This window comes from Fusarium keratoplasticum, chromosome 10 (assembly GCF_025433545.1).
Source record: "Fusarium keratoplasticum isolate Fu6.1 chromosome 10, whole genome shotgun sequence".
NCBI classification, from domain to species: domain Eukaryota; kingdom Fungi; phylum Ascomycota; class Sordariomycetes; order Hypocreales; family Nectriaceae; genus Fusarium; species Fusarium keratoplasticum.
This window is the reverse complement of record NC_070538.1, coordinates 2,124,730-2,151,751: the sequence shown is the minus strand read 5'-3', so window position 1 is coordinate 2,151,751 and position 27,022 is coordinate 2,124,730. Positions and strand designations below refer to the sequence as shown.

Below are 27,022 nucleotides of genomic sequence, written 5' to 3'. Positions count from 1 at the left end.
TGCTTGCAGCTTACATAGCTAGCCAGCTCGCTTCGCTTGCGTGGCCCGCTTATTCATCACATATTACAACATGTTGTTTTTAAAGAAACTCATGGATTTTCTTTGACGAGGCGATTTCTCCTCTTTTTCTTGTATATACTTGGGGCGGCTGTTGAAGCCGTGACGCGACCACGAACGGATTATTATGTATTACGCCAAGGAAACACGACCATCCCGAACAGGGACGAAGAGAACACGAAAGGTCAGCAAACACACGGATGAGAGAACAAAAAAAGAGAGCGTTGGGGAATCTACACAGCCACAGAGCTGAAAGGAAAATACGGACCGGAGGATCAACCTGGCCCCTGCGTAAAGGAGGCTTTGATTCCTCAGCTTTGGACTAAAGAGGCATCATATTGCGGTCCTGTATTTTTCGCCACTTGTTCTCTTGTTTGAAGGAATCGGACCGTTGTCTGCAAGAGAGCGGACAGGAGAGAGATTAGACAGATGCCGTGGTCGAATAATGACTTTGAATTGTCTATTTTGGGATGTGTCGATGGGTCCCTTGGTGTCGTGATTCGCCTGATTGACAGAGGATGATCTCCAAAGGTACTCTTCTCATGCAGGTAGAGAGGTGTAGTTATCGACTGAACACGAGGTTGGTCACCAACTGAGACGACATATGTTTATGCCGCCATCTTGTAAGCAGCACGTGCGCCTTGCAGCACGCGACCGTACTGCTGGATGGTCTGAGGTGTTCCTGATGAAGCTGGTCTGCCGAGACAGGCTGTGTGTGGCCGTGATGCGCGTTGAAGACATGGCAGTTATAACCAAGGTAAGAGAGTTATAGCCAAGATACAATGGTTATAACCCATGTATAACTGAAGTATCAATGTTATAACCTTAGCATGTTAGTTATAACAAGACCCGACGGGTATAACTCAGATGCGGTGGTTATGGCTGCGATATGGCAGTTGTGACCAACGCATGGTAGTTATAACATAGCTACCACTGAGACCTTTGCGACGCCTTAAGTAATCGAGTTTCGGTGCCAGCATCCATAATCACTGTGTTTTTTTGCCAATGTGGCCGATGCCCTCTTGAGCGCCGTCATGATACTTCACAACGAGGAATGAGACATGACGCTTATAACCGAAGTGCCGTGGTTATAATCCAAACATTATAGTTATAGCAAAAACACGATAGTTATAACCAGGCCTGTTGACTATAACCAGCAGGCACGAGAAGCGTATCGCATTGTACCAATCTAATTGCTAATATGATGTTCACGATTGTGCTTTTGCTACTGTGCTCAACAAACTCTCCATATCTGAGAAGAGATGCGCTCAGCTCAATAGTATCTTGAGAGCGCGTTGCCGTCTCTGCTTGATGGAATCGTCCATCACGCCCTTTCCCTGCCCCTTGACTTGACTTGGGGTTGTTCTTAACACACAGTTGACCTATCCTTATACCTCTCGTAGCGAGCCTCATAAGTAACCTGAAAGTGAGATTGAGCCCAGAGCCTCGATGCCACCTGTAGGATTTAGTCCTTGTTCTTGGATTCCACCATAAGTCAGCCTTGAGACAGAGAACGTGTGCGACACAGCAACCAAAAACATGGCCTTTCATTCTCATCTCAAAGCCGCATCGCAACACCAAATAAGTATCTCTTTGTGCTTCCCCTGGAGATCCAACAGGGGCCGACTGCATTGAAACACAGCGTCACGCCGGATGCCCAAAGCAGATCAACTCGCATATCGGCCATGCCCCCTGTGCAACTACCTAGATACTAATGTTCACTAGACCTGAGAGTTGGTGCAGTATTGTGAGAGTTGCTCCTCCTCTCACAGAGACAGGGTGCTAGACATAATAACCAAGCATTAGTGGTGCGCAAAAAACAAGCATCATATCAATGCAGTATAGCAACCAGATATGTAGGTACCTATGTAGAAATCCATGTCAGGGACACCAATCCTCGACTCCGGTTGCTTATCGCGATCATTTACAAGATGGCCGAATCGGTAGAGCCAAGTTCTGTGCCTTGCTGGGGACAATAGGTGTGACAGCTGACGAGAAGTAGTTCGTGGACAGCAAACAGCCTGCCTCTTGTGGGATGATGCCGTAGCACATACACACGGTCTTCATTCCTTGTGAGAGGAAACCCAAACTTATGTCACGCGAATGGAAACGACAGTCTAGCCCGCCGTCGGGCTACTCAAGCTCATACTTGCAATCTTGATGGCAGTTCGGAACGGTTCTAGATGGGTTTATTGAACTCGTCAAGTGCGAATGGCACGCTTCTCAAGCGGCGACGGCAAGAGACGGATTGCATAAATGAACAACTTGACACTTGTAGCCAGAAGAACTACTATACCCATTCCTAGATGTGCATCAGGACTTGAACGCTGTCACTATTGAGACACGAACTAATTACGATCATTTCAGGAGCAATGTCTTCTCTGGACCTGATTGTCACGAGTGAAGCAGGTTTCTGCACGATTAGGTTGCGGAAGGCTGCATGATCGCCGTATACTTGCGCATCATATAGTGGAGGCATAGTTAGGAAGCCTGCCATTATCAAGGCTCGGCGCAACCGAAGAGCGCCAATTGATGAGATTGATGAGAAGGTGAGACATTCTATGCTGAGGCTTGCACGTTAGACGCCGCGGATCGAGACCAAGCCATCTTAATCGCCCAAGACGTGATGACGAGGTTGGGGTTTGGCAGTCCGGGATATCAAGCCATTAACAGCAAGATCTCTCGGCCTATTCGGAAGACTAGGATGCGACGTTTTCTAGCTGGACAGTTTACGAGTATCGGCCTAACAGTGTCAGTTACACTTCGAGCCGTCCCATCACCAGCCTCCAGATTAACCTTTGGCATCGGCGACATGTCAAGACAAGCTAGCCAATGTTTATTCAGGACGGTGCCGACTATCCAAGACAAAATCACGGGGTTTAGCACATGCTGCCACCCTTCAGCATGTCTTTGCCTGAAGTGAGATGTGTGCATCGAGGTGGTGAGCCAATGAAGTCGCCGGATGGGCCATGTGGTCGAGGTAGAGGACAAGATGCAGTGCCCAGCAGGCTTCGAAGGCGCCAAAAAAGAGTTTTCTGCCATGCGGGAAAAGATGGGAAGGGATGAGCGCTCGGTGACGCGAGTGGTTTGGCGGGATCTTGTTTCTTTGTGTTGCAGCGTGAAGCACTTGACGGCCGACCATGCATGCCATGATGCGATCCATACCCCGGCTTCGCTTGGCAGCAGCAGCATTGATTGCCGCTCGAGGCAATAGTCATGATACGGCCCGCGGATTCCGTATCTGGGCATAAATGAATGTTACTGCCCAATTGGGATTTCCTGCCTGCCCAGGGTGAAGTTCTCCCTAGACCCCGACCGGGACGGGAGTCGGGGATGCCGGAGGGCCGGAGCGGAAGGCACGGAAGATTGACGGCGATGACATCGGCGGCAGAGGCGGCACATGATGATTTCTGTGCCCGGGGGCATTAACGTCATCAACATCGACCAGTCAGCAAGACCTGAAAAAAAGAGAGAGAAGACGATCGCAGGACGCGCAGCGATGGAGCAGGGAAGCCCGCCGCGGGTGGGCGATTGTAGGGCTCTTAGTGGCCCGCCCTGGTGGGCTTGGGTGCAGCGGCAGTCAGTGGGTTGCGGTGGGGATGGATGGGGAGAGAGGGGAGGGGCCGAGAACGGGAAGATGATGCATTTCTGGCCCAGAGGGACGGGTTTGGGAGGGCAGGGGTTTGAGAGTTGGAGAAGAAGAAAAAAACAAAGGAGGAGAGGGAACAAGGTAGTATCGAGTTGGGGAACATCAACTCTAGCTTTGCGAGAGTCCACCAAGACTCCAAGATATTACCTATGATGTTCCCTCTTTGCCGCAGCAACTCGGTTGCATAGCGCTCAGTTTGTGCGTTCCAGATGTGAAGCCGGGCGTGTTTCGCTTGATAATGGATCTGGGACCGGACCCCCAGCAATTGGGCTTCGGGATGCCACAATAGGACAAGGGCCATGGATCGATGGTTGGATTGGATGGGATGGTTGGATCCATTGGTGGTGCAGGTGTAACGAAGCAAGAGGGCCAAGCAATGGAACCGACGTTACCTGCAACCTACCTTGCCTTGCAGGAGATGGATGGACAGACAGACAGACAGTCATAAAGACTCACTCGTTCAACCGGACAAGAATGACAATGTTCCGCCCTACCTTGGATGGCAACCTTGGCGAAACGAGACCCAAGACTTGTCCCTTGTTCGTGTCTTTGTCGCCGACCGAGTCCATCAGAGTAGAAAGTAGCGTTCATGTTGGTCGTCTTTGTGTGTGCGCGCGCATAGCATCCCTCATCGCATGCGCGTGCGGGAAGCTTGATGCCGCCCCATGATGACAAGGTTAATATCTCGAGCCTCTCCTCTCACCCCCCGCGCAACAACGTTTCCATGAATCATTCATTTATTTCCATCGAGAATCAATTAATCGACAGAGTCCTTGGGTTCTCCCAGATAAAGACGAAAGAGACACCTCACGCGCCGCCCAAGGAAATTACACCCCGTCCATGCACGGCACAGCGTGACCATCTTTTTTCCTCCTGGACCTCCTGGGTCTCTCCTTTGGCGCTGCTGCTCTCGCCCATCAACACGCCACGCCTAGCGAAACATACCATCTCGCCTCGGGCCACCTCGTCTCGTAGAGTGACGACCACATCGCAAATTGACCTGCACGAGACCATTTCCGCATTACATTCCCCATCGTTGCCCAGTTCTACAGCGCATCGCATCTTCCTTGCCCTGGGGTACCTGACATCCTCCCCCCCTGGCTTGCTTTTGTTTTGGGGGTGTACCCTTCTGTGAAGCCGTTCACAGCTGAGCAACCACCCGTTTCTCCGCTTTCTCGTTTCCGAACAAATTACTTTAATCTTCTTTCCCTTTCCCTTCCTCTAATTATTCCCTTATCGCACTCAACGCCTCAGGCAGTTTTTTTTTATCCCACACTCAACGCCAAGTCTTGCTCAAGGTTCGCGTCCAGCACAAACTCAACTTGCCTCTCCCGCTCCTTCCCCCAACCAACCATCAACCGTCTTGGCTCCCTCCAGTCAGGACACAACAACAGCAGCTTGTACGTACAGAAGCCGAGGCAGGTACCATCCTCGCCTCGCCAGGCGTGCAAGGGTACCAAACTATCGAGTCGGACGGCCCCAGTTTTTCCGCCCGCCGTCGCAACTTACAAGGGAAGGAACCACTGAAGGGTCACTAGAGGTCAGTCGCTGGAGGTCATTTGGAAGGAAAGAGTGGACTCGGCATCGTTCCAGGTTCGGGGCACGAAAGACCAGACGGCAAGAGTCACAGCTGGCTGGAGAGAAAAAGGGAAGGACCCGCCCGATAGTGCAGTCGCAGTCGCGCCCTTGCTCCTGCCTACAGCCAGCCAGCCAGCCAGCCTACTACCTACCTACAGATACTATTGCTTCTGCCAGAGTCTAGTCTAACCCAAAGGCCTGGACCCACGATCCCATCTCATCCAACCATCCTTGATCTCTACTCGACCAACGACGTCGATCTTGGCTTCTTTTTCCCCTTTGGCTTCTCCTCTTCTCTCTCTTTCTTCTCCCACCCACTTTCGCTCTCTTCTGAGCGACTGCCACACGGAGCCCGCTTCACATCCTCTCCTCTCGCCCTCCAGCCATCCTCTCTTCGATCGATTCGCCTCTCATGTTCGCGTTATAGAAGAGCCCTCGGTCGATTTCTCTTCTCCCTCTCTTTCTTCCCCCCGGTCTCCCTCCTTCATCTCGCCAACCATCGACGTACCCATACGCCACGCCATTCCTTAGCACTTGTGCTCCCTTGGCCCAACACTAGCGGTTTCCTTGCGCCAAGGTACGTCAGTGTAACTGCTCCCAACTGACTGGAGAGGCCTTGATATCAAGTCTCGTCACCCCACCTCGACTCAGATAGCCGAGTCCATCCTCTCTCCCTAGGTTCCCCTTCTTGGAAAGAGGCTAATCCGGTCACTTACACCACAGTCGGCTCCTCGAAACCTCTAATCCCGACGACCACTGCTTGACTGCGGCCTCGTCTGTCCCGCTTGACCTTTGCCTGGTTCCAAGCGACTCCGACGACCCGACGCCCACCGCGGAGCCATGAACACGCCCTACGCCCCCCGAAATACGACGGCCCTGCCCATCGACACCAACAACCGCGACTCTTCAGACAACTCGCATCGGGGCCGTGATGCCTTGAGGTCTCGTCCCATCCCCGTTCCCGTCTCTGCTCCCGCTCCCGCTGCCGCCTCCCTTGCGCCCGCCTCCCGTCGTCACGACCACGCATATGCCGTGCTGTCCACTAGTCCTTTGGCTTCCTTCACACTCCCAGATGTATCTGTCACAACGCCGCCTCTCGCCCACTTCCGTGCCAATACAATAGCGCCATCTCCCCCGATCCAGCAGGGCGAACTGCCGCCCCCTCAGCTCGCTGGCTTGACTCCAGACTTCTCTTCGCCTGCTGCCAGACGCTCCCATAGTCCCCTGGGATCACTGCGTATCTCAACAGACTTTCCTGCCTTTCCTTCAACCCCTACCAGACGCGAATCTTTCAATGGCAACGGTAGCTCGTCCTCGCGTGGTTCTCTGACGCTGAACCACAGGGCTTCGGCCAGTAGCTTGCGCCCCATCTCGAGAACACCGAGCCTCAAGCAGGCCTTAGCCAATAGTATCGGCACCGCCAGTGGGACCAGCAGCTTGGTTCCCAGCCCTATTATATCTGCCATGGGCGACGTCACTCCGCTCCCGAGTCCCCTGATGTCGGGCGACTCCCCTGGACCCTGGAAGAGGCTGAGCGCGGGTTCTGCGTCACCTCCGCAGCTCCGCCTCAAAAGTGTCGGAGAAGGCTCTGTCCTCGTCACCAGCAACGGCGAATCCATCGATGCCGCTCTTGCCAACGGCGCCAAGCGTAAAATATACTCGACTCTTGAGCCTGGTGAGCATGTACCGACACAGACCACGACCAGCCAACCCCGACACCCTCATACTCGAAACCGAAGTGTCAGTGAATACATTCCTGACCCTATGGGTATCCCCAAGAGACAAATTTCTGTATCTGGAACCCACCCTAAGATTGAAGCTTCGGAACATCCACTTGAACCTCATATTCGCCGAGAGCTCAACCTTGCCCAGTCTCGTGGCCTCACACCTTCTGTCGCTCAACCACCCACTCCTCCCCCAAGCGAGTCCTCGCGAGACTCTGCCGATGGCACCAGCAAGCCTAAAGGGCCCAGTTTCGAATACTTCGAGGCCTTTGGCCGCCAGGATAGGAAGCGTCGTCGATGGAGAGCTGTACGACTACTTGGCCAAGGAACCTTTAGTCGGGTCATGTTGGCCACAAGTCAGATAGAACCTGACGAGGATTCTCCCGAAGTCGACCATGGACGGCTTACACCGAAACCCGAGCAGAGCCTTGACCGCAAGACACTAGTTGCTGTCAAGGTATGTGAGCATGGGCCCAAGGGCGGCGCCAGCGAAGAGCGGGTTGAGATGAGCCTGAAGCGGGAGCTCGAGATTATGCAATCGATCCACCATCCCTCTCTGGTTGACCTCAAGGCTTGGAGCATTGAACCTACACGGGCAATTCTCGTCTTGAGCTACTGCCCTGGAGGCGATCTCTTCGATGTTGCGACCACGCATCGCTCGGTCCTCAAGGAACCACTGATGCGAAGAATCTTTGCCGAGTTGGTAGGCGCTGTGAGCTATCTTCACGAAAGGAGAATTGTGCACAGAGATATCAAGCTCGAGAGTAGGTTCCCCGACCCATGATATGAGATGCAATAACCAAAACTGACATACTTCCAGATGTGCTTGTGAACCTCACTCCTTCTGAACTCGCAGATCCGTCAATTGACTGGGCGACTTATCCTCACTCAGTTGTCATCCTAACCGATCTGGGCCTCTCACGACGTATTGCCGACGACGAGAAGCTCGAAACCCGATGCGGATCCGACGACTACGCAGCACCCGAAGTTATCATGGGCCAGCCCTACGACGGGCGAGCAACTGATGCTTGGTCCCTCGGAGTACTGCTCTACGCTCTCCTCGAGGCTCGACTACCCTTTGATCCCCACCCGGGCATGAGTGACGCGCACCGCATGCGCAGCCGCACCAGCCACCGCATCGCCAGGGTTGAGTGGCGATGGGTTGAGTACGCTGGCGACGACACTGACCACGATGGTGACGAGGCTAAGTTCAAGGAGAAGGGCCTCTTGGGCGCTATGGAGATTACGGAAGGATTGTTGAAGCGAGCGAGGGGCCGATGGACCGTCGAAAAGGTGGCCAAAACGGCCTGGGTTCAAGATGCCATCAAAGTGGAAGGCGGATTGCGATTCAGGGAAGAGAAAGACGGCGAAGAAGTGGCCTAACTGAACCCGGATCGCTCCTCCACACCAATATCGACGTTGTTTTTAACCTCGATAACCCTCGACTTTCGCTTCGACTTCTAACCGTTCTACTCACTTCATACACCCCTTCTTTGTCGAGTTGACCGCTGCTACGAGCCGGATTCTCTCGCTTTTACACTTGACTTGCAACTTGTTTCGAAACACCTTACACGAAAGACCAAAGACGAAAGATGTGGAAGAGGTTCCATGGATCCCGGAATTGGTACGACAGCCGCCTCCAACAACGAAGACACGGCGGCAAACATAGGGTTTCTTTGTCAATGAATACACGACGGGACAAGGGGACACGGAATAACTAACGGATAACCGGGAAAGATAACGTAGCGGCAAAGGACTGGGACACGGTGTTGCCGGTTGGTTTGGTTCATGCATGCATGGTTTACTCGTGATTATGGTTTGGTTCGGTTTGTGTTCTTGTAGTTTTAGCTAGTTGCTGCGTTCCCCTCCTTCTTTTCTTCTTCTCATTTCCCTTTCTTGTCTGGCTACTTACTTCCTTCGTTTCTTCTCTTTTTCTTGTTCACATCAACTCGTATCATACCACACGTAAGCTTCTGGGAGTAGAAAAAGGTTATACCAAAAATGGATAGACAAGGTGTTTGAGCTTCTTTTATATCTATTTTATATGTTCAGGCTGCATGTCGGCTTTTCATTTATCTGTTTCTTTTTTTTATTTCTTGTCTTCTCTTTTACTCCCTTCACTTCTACACATCCCCGTTATTCTCTTCTCTACCTTCTTTCGCTTCTACAGCCTTTTGGGGGAAGGCTCACTTGTTATTCGATACATGCTCTCTGGCCTGGGTTCTGGGGGTTTTGGGTGGGTTGCTATGATTGGAGATGTTGATGCTTGGTGTACGCTGTATGCTATATGCTGTATGCCGTGTAGGATATCGTGAAATCGATCAAGATGCCAGAAGATGTCTCATTCATCAAGTGAACAGACGTTCAGACGAGTCATGATCAGGGATCTGCGATGTGGTATTTGTCTGAGTCGATGGCACTGCCTCGCAACCAACCTTAATTCGACCTCGAGATGGCTGGGCAGATTGGTTGTTGGCTTACTCGCGTTTCGAGTTAACAATGTCGATCCCTTTGCTAACCAACCAACTGGAGGTGCCAAGCGGTGAGTCGCGAGTTGTGCTTGATTGGCCTCGTCGGCCTCGAAATCCCACGCCTCGACCGCTCTCGTCAGCAAACCAAACTCAACTGCCGAGATCACACTATTGAGTACAGCACAATGTGTATGTCAGAGCGGGCTTACAATAGAAAAAGAAAAGGAACGGACCTGCAGCAATCGTCAGCCAGAGTGATGTCACAAAAAGATATACCCCGATCCGAAGACCGGCCATGTCTCAGCTCGCCCGCCTGCCGGTCTGGCAGTGCAGTGAGTGAGTGTGGGCTGTGGCTGGCCTCATCTGCTCATCTCAGCCTTGGCGGAACTGGCCAACGACAAGTCTCCTCCTTCACATGACGCAGCTGCAAGAGCCGCCTGTGGCGCTCGGGAATCTGACGAGCTGATGAGCCCACTGAAATGACGAGTTGCCGCTCTGTCAAAGGGGGAACGGAACTGCGGCGCCATCTCCGCGGCTCAGAGGGCAGAGAGGCAGGGCAGGGGTTGCCGGCATCAGAGCTGCTGCTTGTGACATGGACCTCTCTCTACTGAGACGGGAAACGGCACCATCCATGGGGCAGTGACCTGAATCGGCGGCGGCACATGGAGCTTTATCCGGCGGCATTGCATAGCATCCGCCTCATCTTGGTACTCAGCTCAGCATGGATAAGACAAAGGAGCGCATTCATTGTCTTGCAACGTCCATCAGTATTTATGGCCGCTGTTCTGTGGTCGATTCGGCCGCTCACTCGGCCGAGTCTCGCTCCCGGGACCTGACCGTTGTTGAATCAGGGGTTTGGCCCAAGGGTGGGTTGTTGGCAGCGATCATGGAACGTTCCATTCTGATAACGTGGGAACAACCTTAACAACCTGCCTACCCAAGCGCGCAGTCAGCTGTGATTTGCTGCAGCCCCCCAGTCGCTCGCTTATCATGGGCTGTAGGTATTTCTCATTTGGGGAGGACATTGTGCTCGTAATCGTAGAGTTCGTGTTGACATCTGTAGGGCATCTGTTGACTAGGCCGCCGGCCGTCTCAGGTTTGGAACTAGTAGACCAGACCATGGACAATGTCCATGGGCTTCGGTCTGCTCGGAGCCCATTGCCCTATTCGAACGGCAATTCTCTGCTTCATCTCAACCCCAAGTGAAGCCAAAAGACACTTGGACCATCGGCGAGAGCCGGCTTGGTTACAGGGCAGAGTCAAGAAAGAGCCGGGTCTCACAAAACCCCCACATGGCTCTGTCCATTCTGTGATCCAGCCGCTGGGCTCCTTGGCAGCTGGTCGCTCGTAAATGTCATGTTGACATGGGAAGAGAAAGGTTAATAACTCTAACCCGCCGGTTGCGCCTAGCTCTGCTCCATGAATAGAAGCAGCCATCATAGCAGCCCTGCTATTGCGAGAGAGTCCAGTCCTTCACAAGCAGCCGACACGGACGACAAGACCGAGGCGTGGCCTCAGAAACAGCCGGTCGACATAGCGTGGCGGCGCCACGGCCGAACGCCTCTCAAGCAGCGGGGGATCAGCGACGTCCAACAGAGTTTCTCAGCCCCAATCCAATGGCCATCCCCTGTTGACGATGCCATGCCATGCCGTGCCGTGCGTGTCGTGCAATGCCATGCCATGCCGTGGCTTCAGAAGCCCGTCAGCTCTAGCCATCCTCTCTCTCAGGTCATCAATGCCCTGCCCTGCCTGTGCCTGCCCCGTTTCTTTGACGGGCGCGGCGTTCGGCTGCATCGGGAGTCGAGTCTTGGGTTCGTCGGTGGCGCTCACGGCTAATGCTCCCAAGGACGGGACAAGCCAGCGCGAAGTCTTCTGGAAATCGCAGAGACCAGCCTTTCTGCCTTCTGGCGGCGAGCCCTCGTCTTGGTCTGCAGCCCTCTTGCAGCAACAGACGGCGCTGGAATGCAGGCTCGCCCCCTCGGCAGATTTCCCTGCTCGCCCGACGGCTCCAGGGGCTGTTCTCTGCTCGTCATGATTGGCGCTTCTCGACGTGGGTGGTGGCTCCGTCAAATACACCTTCTGCTTCAGGCAACATGGTCGCATGCTCTCACAAGCCCACCCCTGAAAGCTGTTCTCTCACTGGTCCAGCTCGAGAGCCGGCCATCGACACCATGGATGGCGTTGCCGTCCTGGTGTGGCCTTGTCGGCCCTTCTTTTTCTGTGCTGAATCGCTCACCCGTCCATTCACGCTTCTCAGCGCGCCGTCTTTCTCTCTCTCTGCACAGCCCTTTGACTTGCGTCCAAGGCCAACCGCAGCTCTGTCTGCCTCTCTCTCTCTCTCTCTCTTGTGATCTTCGTGTGCCGTGTCCGTGCCTGAGCCTGAGCCTCGGGCACCGCAGAGGCCCCCCCGGGCTCCTGGCCCTGGGATACGTCCTCTTATCTCCCTCGACCACCCCGCGGGCGACGCTCCAGACTCCTGTAGACAGCAGATTGGCTTGCCCTTCTGGGAAACTTAGGCGAAGGAACTTTTGCTGGCCCTCTCTCACGCGCATCGCTTGGCGTTCTGTCCGTCGTCTCTCCCCGTCTTCCCTCTGGCCCTCGTCGCATTGACGGCCCTATCATAGCACCGCCCATATCTTGTCTCTGCTGCTTCTTGCTGGTGCGTCAAGTCTGGGGAACGATAACGTTAGCAAGCCCTGGCCGTTTTCCCTTGCTGTTACCGTCCTACCGTCGCCGCAGAGAACAAACCCCCCCAGTCCAGTCCAGTCCAGTCCACTCCCCAGCCCGAACCCAGACCCGCTCGCTGCTTGTCCCTGTTCGCGCTTGGTGTTGGTACTGGTCCTGCTGCTGCGCTGCTGCTCGCTCGGTCGTGCGTGCTGGTTGCTGGCTGGTGCTGTACCGCCGCTGCTTGTTACTCTCTCTCCTTCTCGCCCTCTCCCACTCGCTCTCTCTTTATTATTATACGTACCTTTAATCATGGGCGCTTCTGCCCGCCTATCCATCCTCCCGCTCTTCGACCACCAACTGAGCTCCATCGCTCGCCACCTTGACGAGTGATGAATCCTCGCATTGGCGACTGAGGACCCAGCCGAGGCTTTCCACTCGCCTCAGCCCGTCACTGACTGCTCTTGAGCCAGCGGTACGGGCATCTCTTGTCCGCCCTGCGCGCCCCCAGGCGAACATGTTCAATCAACCACCCGGCGGGCCTCGTGCTTCCGACTCCAACGGGCAACCCTCTTATGGCTTCACCGATCAAGCCTGGCCAAGGTATGGCCTCGCCAACAACTCGGCTTCCTTCTCGACCGACCATTCCCAGTCCATCTATGCCTCAGACCGGCAATATGGCGACTCCTCTGGCATGGACTGGGCGCCGACCCCAACCGACTATCAGACGCGCTTTCAACACCAAGACGCTGTAGCCGAAAATGTCGAACTCGACAACATGAGTCCTCAGGCCGGAGGCGGCGTTGGTCGTCTTGTCGCGCATTTCGAGAACAAAGGCTTTGCGCCGCCGCTTCCTCCGAGACCATCCAACACGATATCAAGTCCAGTCAACCAAGAGCCGTCTGTTTCGTCGCCGTTCGGTACCTTCAGCGTCGCATCTCCCATCCTCACGAGCCCTCTCGCCAGTCCCTCCGAGCCCAACTATGGGCTTCTGGATGACCAGTCGAGGGTCACCAGCCCGATTGCTAGCCCACCTCCCATAGCATTTGGCGGATATCATGATTTGTCGGTATCCAGTCCAGGCGTTGGTTCCTCGTCCGGACACTTTGGAAGTATGAATAGCTTCATGGTCAACAACAGAGTAGCCACCCCCATGGAAACCTCCATGGCTGCGTCGCCCATGGTGGCAACCCCCATGATGAATAACCCCAAAGTCGCCTCTCCGAGCCCGGCTACTCCAGGCGTGCCAGGCACTCCTGGTTTTGCCATTTGGCGACCACCTGTGCCAATGACTCCCAAACCTACCATGGATCAATTCCAAGGTACTAGTAGTTCCTCCACTTCCGGTGGCTATTTCGCAAAACCTCCCATCCCCTCAACTCCTAAACCAGTCATGAATGCTGGAAGCCAGCTCGTCTTGGATTTCAACTCCAACTCTGGCTCCATTGCAAAGGGTAAGGCTCCAATGAGACCTCCCGCGAAACCAAGACACCCAGTTCGACAACCATCACGATCACAAATATCCACACCCGCAGCCTTCAGCCCTGCTATCAAACGTGAACCTTCAACACCACATTTATCTCAAGCTTCTCCTGCTCCACATACACTGGCGGTATGTCTCTCACACTTTCCCCCGAGCGAATCAACATGCTAATGACCATTATCAGAGTGAACGGAGAAGTTCAGTATCCCAAAGATCACAAACGGGAAGCCGGCCTTCGAGGGAACAAGTCCCTGCCGAGGCCTGGGAGTCGTTCAAGAACACAATTCGAACCCTCTACCTCGATGAACGGAAGCCGCTCAAGGAGGTCATGTCCATCATGGCTGACAAGTACGGCTTTCAGGCAACGTAAGTTTCGCTCCTAGGCTGCATGATCATTTCTCACCCTCGACAGCCCCAAGATGTACAAGACTCGATTCTCACAGTGGGGTTTCGTCAAAAACAACACCGAGGAGGAAGTTAAGCGTCTGCTGTCGAAGAAATTTCAACGAGATGCCGAGGGAAAAGTATCCGAGTTTGTTCGCAACGGAAAGGTCGTCAACCTGGGCACGTACCTGAAGAGAAAGGGCGTCACCGAGTACGACTTGATCGATTTCGAGTTGCCTGCCGAGCTCCCAGCTCACATCCGATGTCGAACTCCGACTCCTCCGCCTGCGCCAGGATACCTCCAATCCCCCGATCTGCTCCGGGCGCAGGAGACTATCATCAGCAACATGAGGAAGGCCTTTTTGCAGTGTCGACAATTCGAGGTGGAAACCGATGCTCAAGTTGGATGGCAGACCATCATGGTGTGGGGAGCAGGATCCAGCGATCTTTTGCTCGAGGCAAACCACAACTTTGAAATGAGGGACACTGACCAGGGCGGACATTTCCTTATGAAGGCCTTCAAGCAGCTCGAAGTCGATTTGAAGAAGCTATCACCCCAAGGAATCCAGGAGCTGCTTCTTGGTATGGTCCGTCGTGATCCCGGCATGATGACGGCCTTGTGCAAGTATCTGGCGGCATACTCGACAACCAACTTTGAGCGGTCACATCCTCTGCGACAAATCTTTGCCTGTTTATATGAGGTTCAGCAAAAACATGGCCCGGGGACACTCTCAGACCTTTTATGGGCCAGCATCCCTACCATTGCGGAAGAATTGGAGGCCATCTATGGGCGGAAGCACCCATATGTCGCTCGAACGTGGACCGATTTGGCGACCTTCTATAACCACGCGAACCCCGAGCGATTGGAGAAGTTGGTGGCAGAGCTTCGACTTTTGCAACGGCAAATGGAGCACCGACAAGGCGCAAACAGCGTTGAGGTCTTCGTGTTGCGATATACCATTGTGCAACTAATGGTTGCTGCACACCCCCAATCAGATGCAACGAAGCAAACGACCATCGACCTCTGGCATCATGCGCGAGGGATGGGACTCATATTCCCTGTTCGAGGTCAACAGCCCAACGTCTTTTGTTATCACAGTCCCGTCAAGGTCGATCCCTGGACGAAGCGATGTCGACGAAGATACGACTCTGGAGTTAGGCTTCTCGAGGAACATGTGGGCGTGCGAGTTATTCCATACTTCGAAGAGGACTTTCACACAACGGAACACGCCCCAGAGCACATGCCACAACAGCCGCAACAACAGCAGCAGCAGCAACAACCGCAGCACCATCATCAACAGCAGCAACAACAACGTGCGCCGCAGCTGCAGGCGCAGGACGCATGGGCGGCGGCAATGGAGCAGCAAATGGGGGGCAACAAGTGGTCGTTCATCTGAGCAGGATCTCTGGTCGACCATTAGTTCTCGCTGGCTCAGCAAACTCCAACCTGCCATGTGCTCGCCCCGACGACACCGGCCTCTTTGAAAGACGTGGACGACGAACATGTCATCGACGACTGAATGACGTACCTAGTAAACGTTCCTCCGAGACGATGCAAATGCCCCATATGCAGTCTCACCGACCCCGTATACACAGCCTGGAGTCTGGCACCAGCATATATTTCTTTGCGGCTTCTTTTTTTCTCGGCGTTTCCGGATTGTCGCCCATTGCGGCTGGACGATGGAATCTTGGACATTCTCGTATTTTTTTTTTTCTTGCATTATCCCCCATGTATATTAGGAACCACGCGAGGCCATGCATTGGACGAAATTCGGGGTTGAACGGGCGGAGTTGAGGTGACGGAGCATCAAGAGGGAGAGGGATGAAGAAGGGAGAAAAGGAGATTATTGAAAGAGGCGCGATAGGGAAGGCGGGCGGTCATAGGAAGGAAGGAAGGAAGGAAGGAAGGAAGGAAGGAACTGGAGGACATCTGATTTTTACATCTTTTTTTATAATCCCTCCATCAACGAGGGAAGGCGATACCCAAAAACCCCTTCAACCTACAGACCTCGAGATAGGCGCATCCTGCAGCGAGAAAGAGAGGGAAAATCTTTACTCGTGAGGCAGGCAAATTTTAGAAAAAGAAATACCAACAAAACATTCTAAACTTGGGACTACCTACCTATTTATGAGCATTCCTCCTACGAGATGTTGAACGTCTTCATATGATGAGACACAATTAGCTATAAACAGTGTTGTATGTTGAGAGTAGAGAGATACCGTTACCCGAGATATCCCCGGCGCAAAACTCAGCTCTCAGAAATTCGCATCATGGCAAACAATTGCTCTCCAGCTCCAGGCTTCAATCTCCCACAATGCGCCTCGCCAGCCCCTCAGTCCTAAGAGGACGGCTTTGTATGCCTTTCCGTCGTTTCTACTCATCATCCCGTACAATTCAAGGTCCAAACACCACCAATCCAACCCCCCCAAGACTCCATCATGCTAACTCTCCTCCAGAAAATGACGTCCTCTTTCTACGACAGCAGGGCAAAAGAGCTCCCAAATGGCACCTTACCGCTCCTCTCCGCGCCGACTCTCGAATACGTCTCTCTTACGGTGGCTCCGTCAACTCATCCGACCTGATTGGCCGCAGTGTGCTCGATACAGTGGTGGACAGCTCGGGCCGCAGCGTCGTGCTGCATGAGCCGTCCATGGCATCCTACATCATCAACAGCGCGCGGTATGCCACGCCGGTACAATCCCTCTGGTAAACAATTGGGCTTGAACTACGGCTAACTTTGGCCTTTACCTTCTAGATCTATCCCCATGATGCCAACATCATCGTCTCACTCCTTGACTTGAACCTCCCTCGTCCTGGCGAAGAGGAGTATGACACCAACCAGACGCCTCAGCCGTTCGAGATATTCGAGGCTGGAACGGGCATGGGCAGTCTAACGCTGCATCTTGCTCGGGCTCTTCATGCTGGAAACCCAGCCGTGCCTCCCAGCTTGCGCAACGCCCTCTGCAGTGCCCGGTATAAAAGGGACGAATTCGGCCTCGACCTCTCCCCCGAGGTCTCAGCCGAGTACGAAACCTACCGTAACAATCGCCGTGCTATACTACACACTCTCGATCGCAACCATAAGCACTCGCGGGCGGCGCATAGCCTCATTCGCCAATTCCGCCGTGCACTCTACTTCCCCACCGTCGACTTCCACATCGGCTCCATCGACGAATACATCTCCTCCCGCCTTGCTCAGACAGACAACGAGCCCTTCCTCTCCCATGCCATTCTCGACCTCCCCTCGGCGCACGACCACGCCGGCCCCGTCATCCAGGCCCTCCAGCCCAACGGCCTTCTCATCATCTTCACCCCGTCCATCAGCCAGATCGCCGACTTCCAAGCCTGGATACTCCGTTCAGGACAGCCCATACGTCCAGAGAGGGTCATTGAGCTGCCTGTCTCCACCACGGCTGATGGTGTACGTGACACCGGTGGCGGCAAGGAGTGGGATGTCAAGACAGTCATTCCCAAGGACCAACCTGACGGTTCCCCTGTGCAGGTCATGCGACCCCGAGTTGGTGATCGCATAGCCGGCGGTGGATTCGTTGCTGTAATGCGTCGATGGCCCGCTGGGCAGGTGCCGTCTGAAGCTCAGTCCTTGGGCGATGAGGCTGTTTCTGAGCTGGATGAGCTCACTGGGACGGATGAGGTGCCCGAGAGTGAGAAGCCATCGGAGACCTCATAGACCTCCAAATGGCCTTTCACCCGCCCCGAACGTAACTCTCCCATGTAAACATTCTTGTAAACTACACGAAAATCTGTATGATAGCTACACTCAAGGATAGACATGTAGAAACGACCACGGACATGACATCAATAGAGTAGACGAATTCATGAAGAATCAAACAAACATCGCTTGCTATTTCGTTCTCGCTTATCCCCAAAACATGAAGGGTATCTCTATGCACATGCTAAATAAAACATCAAGTCATATCCTCCCCCAAAGTCATCATCAAGATTTCGTCACATCATCCTTTTCCAAAGTACCTAACCTAACTTTGCACTCCAATTCTCCCCAAACTTGCTGTTCGGCGGCGGAGACCTAGAAGTGCAATGTCCAGCATTGCCCCCTATTAATTCCATGCCAGAAAGCCATTCATCATATGAAGAAAAGAAAAGAAATACCAATGCATCCAGTGCGTGGTCACTCCGACCTGCGGCACCGAATATTAAACGAGTAAGAAATGCAACGATAGTGGAGTGTCTCGCGTATATGTGAAGCGAGACGCTGAGCATGCGTGGCGTGGTCAAGTTTCAAGGTGTTGCTGACCTTGCTCGACCGAGTGAGAGTTGAGATAATGTTGTACATCCCACGCATGGGGTTCTGTAGTTGGGGCTCGCGCCCATTGATAATCTTCCGTCATGATGTATACCTGCCCAATGCAATGACAGAAAGGAAAATATAAAGGAGTGTGGGTTAATCAAACACTGGTGATGCGTTCCAGGGGAGCTCGGGCACAGCAGACCATGAGCTTCAAGCTCGTTCCAAGCTCCTCGCACTCGGACAGTAAATGCCTGTCACTCCAGATGCTTCTTCCCGAGGGGTTCTCCGCTGCATTCTCGTAGCAACGTGTGTACCACCAACGGCCAACACGGCTAACCATCTTGGTGATGCCCTCATCCGCCAAGGGGCTGTTGTCACTCATCATCTCAGAGAGGCTCGGCTGATCCTTCTTCTTGCTAGCGACAGTCTTGCCTTTCCCCTCGTTCGGACGAGTAACGGAGCTGGCAACAGGCACACCAACACGCGCAGCCTTGATGGTAGTGAAGCCAGCCTTGCCCAAAAGACGCAGAATGAGATCCGCGGTCGAGCCGAGACTTGTATCCGGGGTCCTCTCGTTGACCCTCTCCTTGAGTCGGCGTACCGTGCGACGACCTCGATTGCCCATATTGTTCAGGTCAACATCGAGAATGGAAAGCTCGATGTAACCACCAGGCTTCAGCACACGGCGAGCTTCTGTAAGAATGCTGCGATAGTATGCCTCCGGTGCCGCCACAGGGAACCGGTAGACAACCGCCGTGAAGCTTTGGGGGGCAAAGGGAAACTTGTCGAGGTGAGACATGTACTGGATCTGGTGGTGGTTTGGTGGGCTAAGAGGGAAGCTTGAGGACGAACTCTTGAGCTCTGGAGGTAAAGGAGCTCGAGGGGACAGATTGAAGAAGGTGGCAGCTGGATAAGTTTCGGCAGCGTAAAAGGACCAGTCATCGTTACCGAGGCCATCAATCACCAAGATGGAGTGTCGCTTCAGAGAGCCCTCGACTGGAACGAGCTCATGGCGAACATCGCTAAAGAGCACATGTCCAAAGGTGAGCCACTTGCTGACTGTCATTGAACCAACCCGGAGGTTGACTTGCGCAAGTGGGGAGCCATCCTCAGAGGAACAGCTGCCGTTCGACCGTCTTGTACCGGAAGATGACTGGCTGCTTCGCCGCGACCCTGTAACCGCCTTGACGACCTCAGTGCTCTTGTTGCGGTCTCCATAGCCCGAAACAAACTCAGAGACTGAAAAGGAAGCTGTGGGGCTTGGGTGAGGTTGGAAAGCAGCTTTGAGTCTCTCTGTCATATCAGCACTGCAGGTGCTGGAAATGGTTGTCGCCTTTGACAGCCTATCTGCCTTTCGATCATCGAGGACAATTGTGGGGGATTCCAGAGGCTTCCCCTTGTTGGACAGCTTCGACTGATACCTCTCGAGGTGGAAAGGAACCCCCTTTGATGAAGTAGCTGAGGGCAGTCCCTTGGCAGCGTCCTCACCAAGAAGATCATCATACTCATCCCAGACCTCATCCTCTGCTGGAGGGTCATTGGGTTGGGGAATGATGGCAGTGGAGCCGGCGAATGACAAGAGCCCAGAGCAGCTCGAGCTAGAAGTTCCGATTGTCCCTTCAGAGCCCTTCCTAGGTGAAAAAGCTAGGAATTCCTTTTCAACCCGGCTAATTCCTGGAGACATTCCAGGGATCGAGCCCTGCGACGAGGTTTTGTTAGTGCTTCCTATCGTCGAGCCTTCCATGGTAAGGTCAGGGACAGGAGTTGATGGCTTGGGGGGTGTTGGGCCCTTGGCGACCGAGTCGACATCAGGAACCTCAAGATTGGGAGGATCCAGTTGCAAACTGGCTCTGAAGGGACGAGAAAAGCTCTTGGGGGAGGCAGTATTCTCAGTCCGGTTACTCACCACCTTGGGGATCCTACCGACCTGGGGAAGTCTGCTGCGTCGGCCCGTGGTGGTACCTGATGATGTTGGTTGAACAATGGGTACCTTCACAGTTTGCTGAGCAGGAGGTGATCGGACCTTGGCTTTGGCCTTGGGTTCGAGGCTTCTCCTCCGCGCCTGCTGGGCAGGTCGTGTCAGAGAACTCGTGGACGAGCGCACCTCAGGTGTTTCTTGGGGAGGTTCGGGGGTTCCACCAAGACTGGGCGACTTCCCATAAACTTCAGCGTACCTCAAGACTTCTTGAACGTCCATAGGCTCGCTGTCGTCTTGCTCAGACGAGTCCATCATTGCATAGAAGGGCATAGGCTTCTTCTCAACAATCTTGACTGTGGCGGCAACCTTCTCGTTCTGCTTGGGAACTTGCTGGCTACTCGTTGACCTTCCAAACAAGTTCCACTTCCGAGGCGAGCGTGGTCTCTTGACGAGCTTCTTGGGAGCAGGATGGGCTGGCCTCGCCTCGCGAGAAATCTCGCGTTGCAACTCAAAGTGGGAGTCGTCTGACATGACACTGGTATCAAAGCTCGTCATAGGTGATGTGGTAGTGCCAGATGTGTTGATAGGATGGGGAAGTCTCAAAGGATCCTCGGGCGAGGACCGGAGACGCTGAACAGACCTCCGAAAAGCAATAGTCGAGTTCATTGTAACAACATCAGACTCACTGCTCTCAGAAGGTCGGCGAGGGCTGAAGGCAGGATGGGGAGTGCGTGACATAGGTGATGGCCATAAGGTGTGCCGAGAGTTTTTGCGGGCATGTGAACTTCCAGGCTTGGGCAGATCACTACTCAGACTCTGAGAACTCTCAGTCCGAGACAGCTCTGAACTCGCATTTCGGTTTTCGACAACCTCACCTCCAGCAATGACCACAGGGTTGACACGGTCGGACAAAAAGGAGTCGTTGCTGGCGAGGGTCTCCTGGGATGCTTTGTTTCCACGAACCAATTTGCTGATGCTTCCACTGCGTCGTTTATGAGTGCCGAGGCGTCCATAGCCTTCATGGCCGGTGCCAGCTGCAGGGCCTTTGCGGACAGGCTTCTTGTCCTTTTCATCTTCTTTTTCCTTTTCCTTGTCCTTCTCCTTCTCCTTCTTATCCGGTTGAATTACCTCTGCAGTCTTTTTGCGACCAAAAAAAGGGAACCGCGAGAAGGAGCTCGGCACATGAGGGCTTGGCGTGCGAGTGGCTCTAGGCTTCTCAGCAGGCTTGGTCTTTTTGGGTTCTGTTACCACTCTCGTCCCGGTCCGAGAAGACATTTCACCTTTGATAGGGAGTTGAGACGTCGACGATGCCCTAGTGCCATGGGAAATCTGCGTGGTAGGAGGCGAGAGAGTGGACGGGATCCCCGAATCACTTCCCCGTCTCTCTATCGGCAGAGATTGGGAGGAAAGGTTGCTGTGGATGACCGGTATGGCACTGAATAATTGTGGCTGCATATCTGGGGTGCCATCTCGACTGGGTCGTGAAGGCGGGATGGCCCTTGGGGACGCGGAGGACTGGGTCCGGTCAGGTGAAGGAGATCGCAGAACAGGCCGTGATACCTTTCGCACGCTCCTTGGCGATGAGGTCTCCTCCCTGAAATGTTGTGAAGACTTTCGTGGTGGAGGGCTTGGGGGTGGTGGTGGCAGTTTCTTGTTCTTCTTGATGGTGGCTTCCCGAACAGTTGAGTTCGAGGAAGAAGAAGCCAGCGACTCTCTGACAGACGCCAATCCATGGGGATCAGCGGTGATAGCATCAACCTCATTCGGGATGCTGCCGGCCCTTCGTCTAGTAACCGGGGGCCTAGTGATAGAAGGGCTTTGCAATCGGCCTTTGACTTGGTTGCTGCGATGAGGTACAATCAGGCAAGGCGACTGGGAAGCAATCGAAGTCGGGGTGGTGTCACGGCTGTAAGGCCCTGGTCCAGGAGATTCCGAAAACCTAGTCGAAGGACTACCACTAGTTCCGGAAAAGAGTAAACTGGCCGGGGTAGGAGGCGGGAGGTCGTGTGTCGCTAATCGGAATGGAACTTCGATATGGGTCTCAGAGCTATCTGAAGGTCGTCGGATGTTTCGATATCGGTCGAGCTCAGGGTAGATGACCGATGACCTTCCTGGCTTCGTTACCTCAATGACCTCTGCAACTTGGATCTCGGCCGGGCTGCAGGTGAGTTCTCGATCCATTGGTGTTCCGAAACGTTCCGGGTCGAGCGAGCTCTGTTGCTTTTGCTGAGATGATGAGGAGCTCGTTCGAGATGATCCATTGCGAGTTGTCGTGACATCTCGGGACAGGGACGACTTCTTCCTTCGAAGGACATTGGGGTTAGACTTTGAGGCATTATCAGCGGGCCTTGCTGAAGAAGATGATCCCGAGCCTCCGCGGTTGTTAGCAGTTGATCGGACAGTCGTTGAGGTGCTGGTAGAACCCCATGATTGTGCTTGGTGGTTCAGGCCGGGTCGTGGTGTTGGGATCGAGGGTCGTCGAGTAGAAGGCGAAGGCTGAGAAACGCTTCTGCCTGCACTTGGGCGCGAGCCCGAAGAAGGCCTCGGTAATGATAGTGGAACTTCCTCCCTCTTGCTTGTTCTGTTCAACGGCCTCGTCGGGCCCAGCAGACTTCCGGGTTCGGCCAACCGTCTGCTGCGAGACCCTTCCACGGGTCTGGTCGGCAGACCAGACCCCGCTCTAAGAGATTCCATCTTCCAACCTTCAGTGCCGAAACTGTGTATCTCGGCCCATGATTCACAAGCGGGGGCTGATGGGAGAGGGGTTTATGAGATATATGAAAGCCAAAACGAACGAGATTGTGAATCGAGCGAGCAGAAAGTCGTCGGTATTAGTGCAGAGGGGGTTGGCTTGAGTGGTGTGGGACTGAAACCGTTCTTGGGCTGTCAAGGGTGTATCGACTCGAAGAGGGCTAGTTCGGTGGTGATGGTGTGAGAGAACCCGCGTCTAAGTCGTAGAGTTGGCGCTTCCGTCGATGTGATGGCTGACCGACTGAGTCGTGAAGACGATACGATGTCCGTGTACGAACGTTTGTTTAATGTGTAAGTGGGGATGGGGGTATTTGAGACTCAAGGAAAAGAAAAAGACGCAGGAACAGACTGCGGTGGCAAAGAAGAGAGCGGGATATAGAAGTAGTAGAAGACATAGCAGCGGGGAGGCCCGAAAGGGCGACGGGAGCATAGTATTTAGGTGATGGACGACTTTCTGGGGCATAACCATGACTGGACGAGGGCGGCCGGTACATGAGTACCTTGGCCAAGGGACGAGGGTACTTGAGAGGGATGGGCGATTCTGACTGTGGCGCTTGCGACCCTGGCTGGGCAGCAGACATGGGACCCTGGAGCCCTCCATCGAGACCCTGGTGTGGGCGTGTGAGTGTGTGCCTGTTGAGGCGTCGACATCGGCGTGGAGTCGCCGATATCGATGGCAGGCCAAGGACCACGGCTTGAGTCATCTCTTTGGCCAGCGAGCCTTGCCAGCGGATCTCCTCACTAAGCGTCTGCCGTTGTGCGCACTGCGCCGCACCTCTCCCACGGGGTGCATGGCCCATGGTCCTATGGGACGGCCCTTGAGGCGTCTTGGGCCGCTGATTGGGCATCGAGCCCTGGCTGGGATTTGCACGCATTTCTGGGAGCAACAACTTCGTCTGCCACTGGCAGCCCGTCGGGTCCGCTCAACTTGTGAGCCGGGAGCCATTAAGAGGGCCCTGGAGACTCTTCAGCGGGGCCGCTCGGCTCCCAGGGGACGTTTTTGGGCGACGGTTTGTGGTTTGCCCATCATGGCTCGTCGTCTTGGCTGGGCTGGGCCGTTGGCAGAGTGGGTGGGCCGTGGGAGGGATGGGCCGATGGCCGGGGATCGTTGGCCAAGGCTAAATCTGGCCTGCGACGGTGCTGCGAAGCTGTCATGGAGGGGGTTATCAAGAAACTAGAGTGGAGAGGGCATAGCGAAGGAGCGAACACACTCATCGAATGAGTGTTGAATACGCGCAACAGAGCGAAAAGCCTGACCAAGAGCCAATGCGGGTGCAGGGGATGAAGTCAATGGGAGATGGATTTAGTGTGTCTTGATGTTGGTAGCGTCCGTTGTGAGTGGTAATAGAGGTGGACGAGGGGCGAAAAAGATGATATTCGCAACTGACTGATTATGTTTTCTCGTCTTCTTTTCGCTCTCTGCTCCAGGGGCCATGCCTGTCGGTGATGGGAAACCCGTTGGAATTTGCACCTATATGGTGTTGTGATAAAGCCTCGTCCGCGGAAGCACACAGGCATCAGGTAGGCGGGTGTGTAGTGTGGAATGCAACCAGGACAGTCTCCGAGCCTGTACAGTTGCGGAATACCGAGCGGCCGTCACTGCCTGTAACAGTCGTTCCATCCCCAGCCCAGCAACTGAAGTCGTTGCTAGGCTGCTGCATGTCTTAGACATGCATACGGAATGTCTCACTTTTCTCTTCTCCGACAGGTCGATCTCGGCTATATGCCTCTGTATGTCTCGCCCAAGGTCCTAGTCCCGTCATGGAGAGTGTCAGCAATGGCCTGCGATCATGCCCAAGCAACAATAACAACAACAGAAGACGAAAGACGATTGTGTCGGCCGCCCGTGAATCTAGACAATGAGAAACAGAGTTGAAGGCTTGAAGTGGCGATGGCGCTACGTGGATCCTTCCCAACGTTGGTGATTCCCGTCTCCACTTGAATTGGCATCCAGGAAGTGGAAGTCGCCCGCCGTGACGAGCCGGTCGGCTCCTTCCTAACCTATTGCACTGTAGCCCCCGCATCAGTAAGAACTAAATGATCTGATAACACCATCAGCTCTTCTTCTTCTCAATGTTATTCCATCTGCGTTCAACAGACGCAGAGTGAGCATCCAAATCTCCAATAACCTCGAATCAACATCCCGGATGACAGGGCGCACTCGCCGTTGGTTGTCCTGAGCGAGTCTGGGGGTGTGAGCTGGGGCCAGATCCTCCCCTGTGGACGCCAATATTCCCTGCATCTCTCGCTTCACCCTGCCCCGGACCATCTGCACGCAGCTTGCAGTAGTTTTCATCCAGCCTCTCTGCAGCCAACAAGCGATGCCGCGACAAGAATAGTATCATTCAGGCGTTTTTCTTCCCTTTGGGAGGCCGTTGGCGCGGTCCCGCGTCTACGTAGACGCGACAATACCGACGCTTTTCGGCACTCGCCTGTTCATGATGCCAGCCTCCAGCCGTGTCGAGCATCACTCCAGAATTGGAATGTCTACCGAAGCCTCAGGGTCGGCTAGAAGAAAAACTCGTCCTCAACGTTCAGCCATCCCGCTGTCTCATTTGCTTTGTCCCGCGGGCAAAGGCTTCCAGTATCCATCTCTCATTCGCTAAAAAGGCCACGCAAAGCGCCCTTCTTGCCTGGGACTGGCCATCGTCGAGGCATTCTTGATGATCCCATTGGCCGTCTCGCAATGATTTTCTACCAATGATGGTCGTGGAGTCGCAATCGGTTGTTTCACTCCCCCTTCCATCAGGATGGAGTCAACAAACCCTTTCTCCTGCATGTCTATCCTTACAGAAATGGACGACTAGTCCACAACGCCCATCTTATCCGCCGTGTCGAGACCGAACCAGTTCGCCAATCCTCGCGCGGAGGCTGCATTCTGCCCGTCAGTCGTTGCGCAGTTATGGAGTCTTGCTCAGGCTTATGGACATGGGTGGTATAAACCAACGAGGGGCAGGGGTCACAGCGAGCCGAGTCCGTAACGGAGGTTCGACGAAGTCTGTTAGTCGAGAGGTGACTGGAAAGACCGGTTTTTGCCCATGATCGATTGCGCAATGGCGGATTGTTGGCTACTTCAAGTTCACCGCCATCCATTGTTAGTCCCGTGACGAGCGCCTTAGCATCAAGACACTCTCACGCGACCGAAGAAGGAAGCCGGATCCAACGGTCGGCAGTCAAAAGAAACGTGAGACCCTGGCCTCACGACGTCATTTCCAATGCGAAAGGCATTCTCTGGAATCCCATATCCCAGCTGGCCCATCACGAGGACCGTTCCCGACCGCTCGGTGAGATTTTGAGCCTCCAGGTGACCTTTGACTAGAGGACAATGGGCCATTGATTGTCCACGGCTAGGCCCGCTCCCGCCCAGAAAGTTAGAATAGAACAAGCTCCCGCGCAACGGAGGCCAAGTCCAGGCCAGCTGAAACCCGCATCTTGGACAGTGGCGAGGTTAATGCGCTGGCATGGAGATTCACGCGCGTTGACGTCGTCATCTTAGTGAGATGGATGAGAAACCAGGCAACATTGAAAAAGAAAGGCTCGATAGTCTCAGATCGTTGCTGCAGGACCGACATGGCTTGGGAACCCGTGAAATCGGCGCTTGATTTCCAAAAGTGGAAATCCAAGAGGCATCCCACGGTCTGCTCCGCCACAGAAGAGACCCACGGCGCCACAAGCTTGTTCTTGGGTTCTTCGGAGGTGAGGCTGGTGCCCCTGCTTCCATGCTTCTGCAACTGACGTGGCACCTCGCGCGTGGCTGGCCACCCCGTCCAGCATCAAGCCTCGTCAGGCTAGCCGCATCGTCGATGTGGCTTGTTCTGCCGGCCGAGCGAATGGCAGATGGGCTAGGAGGGTGAGCGGCGCCTCTTTCGTCTGTTCCCTGCCATCAGACGCCCCTGCAAAGTTACTCGAATTCCAGATCCAAGTACTCGGTACTTGGGCGAGCGGTGAGCCAGAGAAACAACGCCGTTGTGCAGCTCTGCCTCGATGCCAACTCATCAAGCTGCAATCTCTCTCCAGCCGGCCACGCGCAAGCCTCCGATGGGGTTTCACTGCGAGCCCATTTCCCCTCGTAGGG

The 27,022-nt window shown here is 54.3% G+C and overlaps 4 protein-coding genes across 4 annotated transcripts; 3 read left to right on the top strand and 1 right to left on the bottom strand.

The window, feature by feature from the left end:
* Window positions 1-6,124: 6,124 nt before the first annotated feature.
* On the top strand, window positions 6,125-8,391 carry NCS57_01253000 (uncharacterized protein; the record flags this gene model as incomplete). The annotated part of the gene is made up of 2 exons (XM_053062202.1): window positions 6,125-7,772; window positions 7,829-8,391. 2 exons carry the CDS (start codon window positions 6,125-6,127, stop codon window positions 8,389-8,391), a joined length of 2,211 nt encoding a protein of 736 aa, XP_052908730.1.
* Window positions 8,392-12,660: 4,269 nt separating this feature from the next.
* NCS57_01252900 (Clr5 domain-containing protein) lies at window positions 12,661-15,407 on the top strand (the record flags this gene model as incomplete). Its single annotated transcript, XM_053062201.1, has 3 exons — window positions 12,661-13,755; window positions 13,811-13,992; window positions 14,039-15,407. The coding sequence occupies 3 exons, from the start codon at window positions 12,661-12,663 to the stop codon at window positions 15,405-15,407; spliced, it is 2,646 nt and encodes an 881-aa protein (XP_052908729.1).
* Window positions 15,408-16,325: 918 nt separating this feature from the next.
* NCS57_01252800 (TRNA (adenine(58)-N(1))-methyltransferase catalytic subunit TRM61) lies at window positions 16,326-17,699 on the top strand (the record flags this gene model as incomplete). The annotated part of the gene is made up of 3 exons (XM_053062200.1): window positions 16,326-16,410; window positions 16,468-16,703; window positions 16,767-17,699. 3 exons carry the CDS (start codon window positions 16,326-16,328, stop codon window positions 17,697-17,699), a joined length of 1,254 nt encoding a protein of 417 aa, XP_052908728.1.
* A 736-nt stretch (window positions 17,700-18,435) lies between these two features.
* Window positions 18,436-22,624, bottom strand: NCS57_01252700 (uncharacterized protein; the record flags this gene model as incomplete). The annotated part of the gene is made up of 2 exons (XM_053062199.1): window positions 18,436-22,568; window positions 22,597-22,624. 2 exons carry the CDS (start codon window positions 22,622-22,624, stop codon window positions 18,436-18,438), a joined length of 4,161 nt encoding a protein of 1,386 aa, XP_052908727.1.
* Window positions 22,625-27,022: the final 4,398 nt, after the last annotated feature.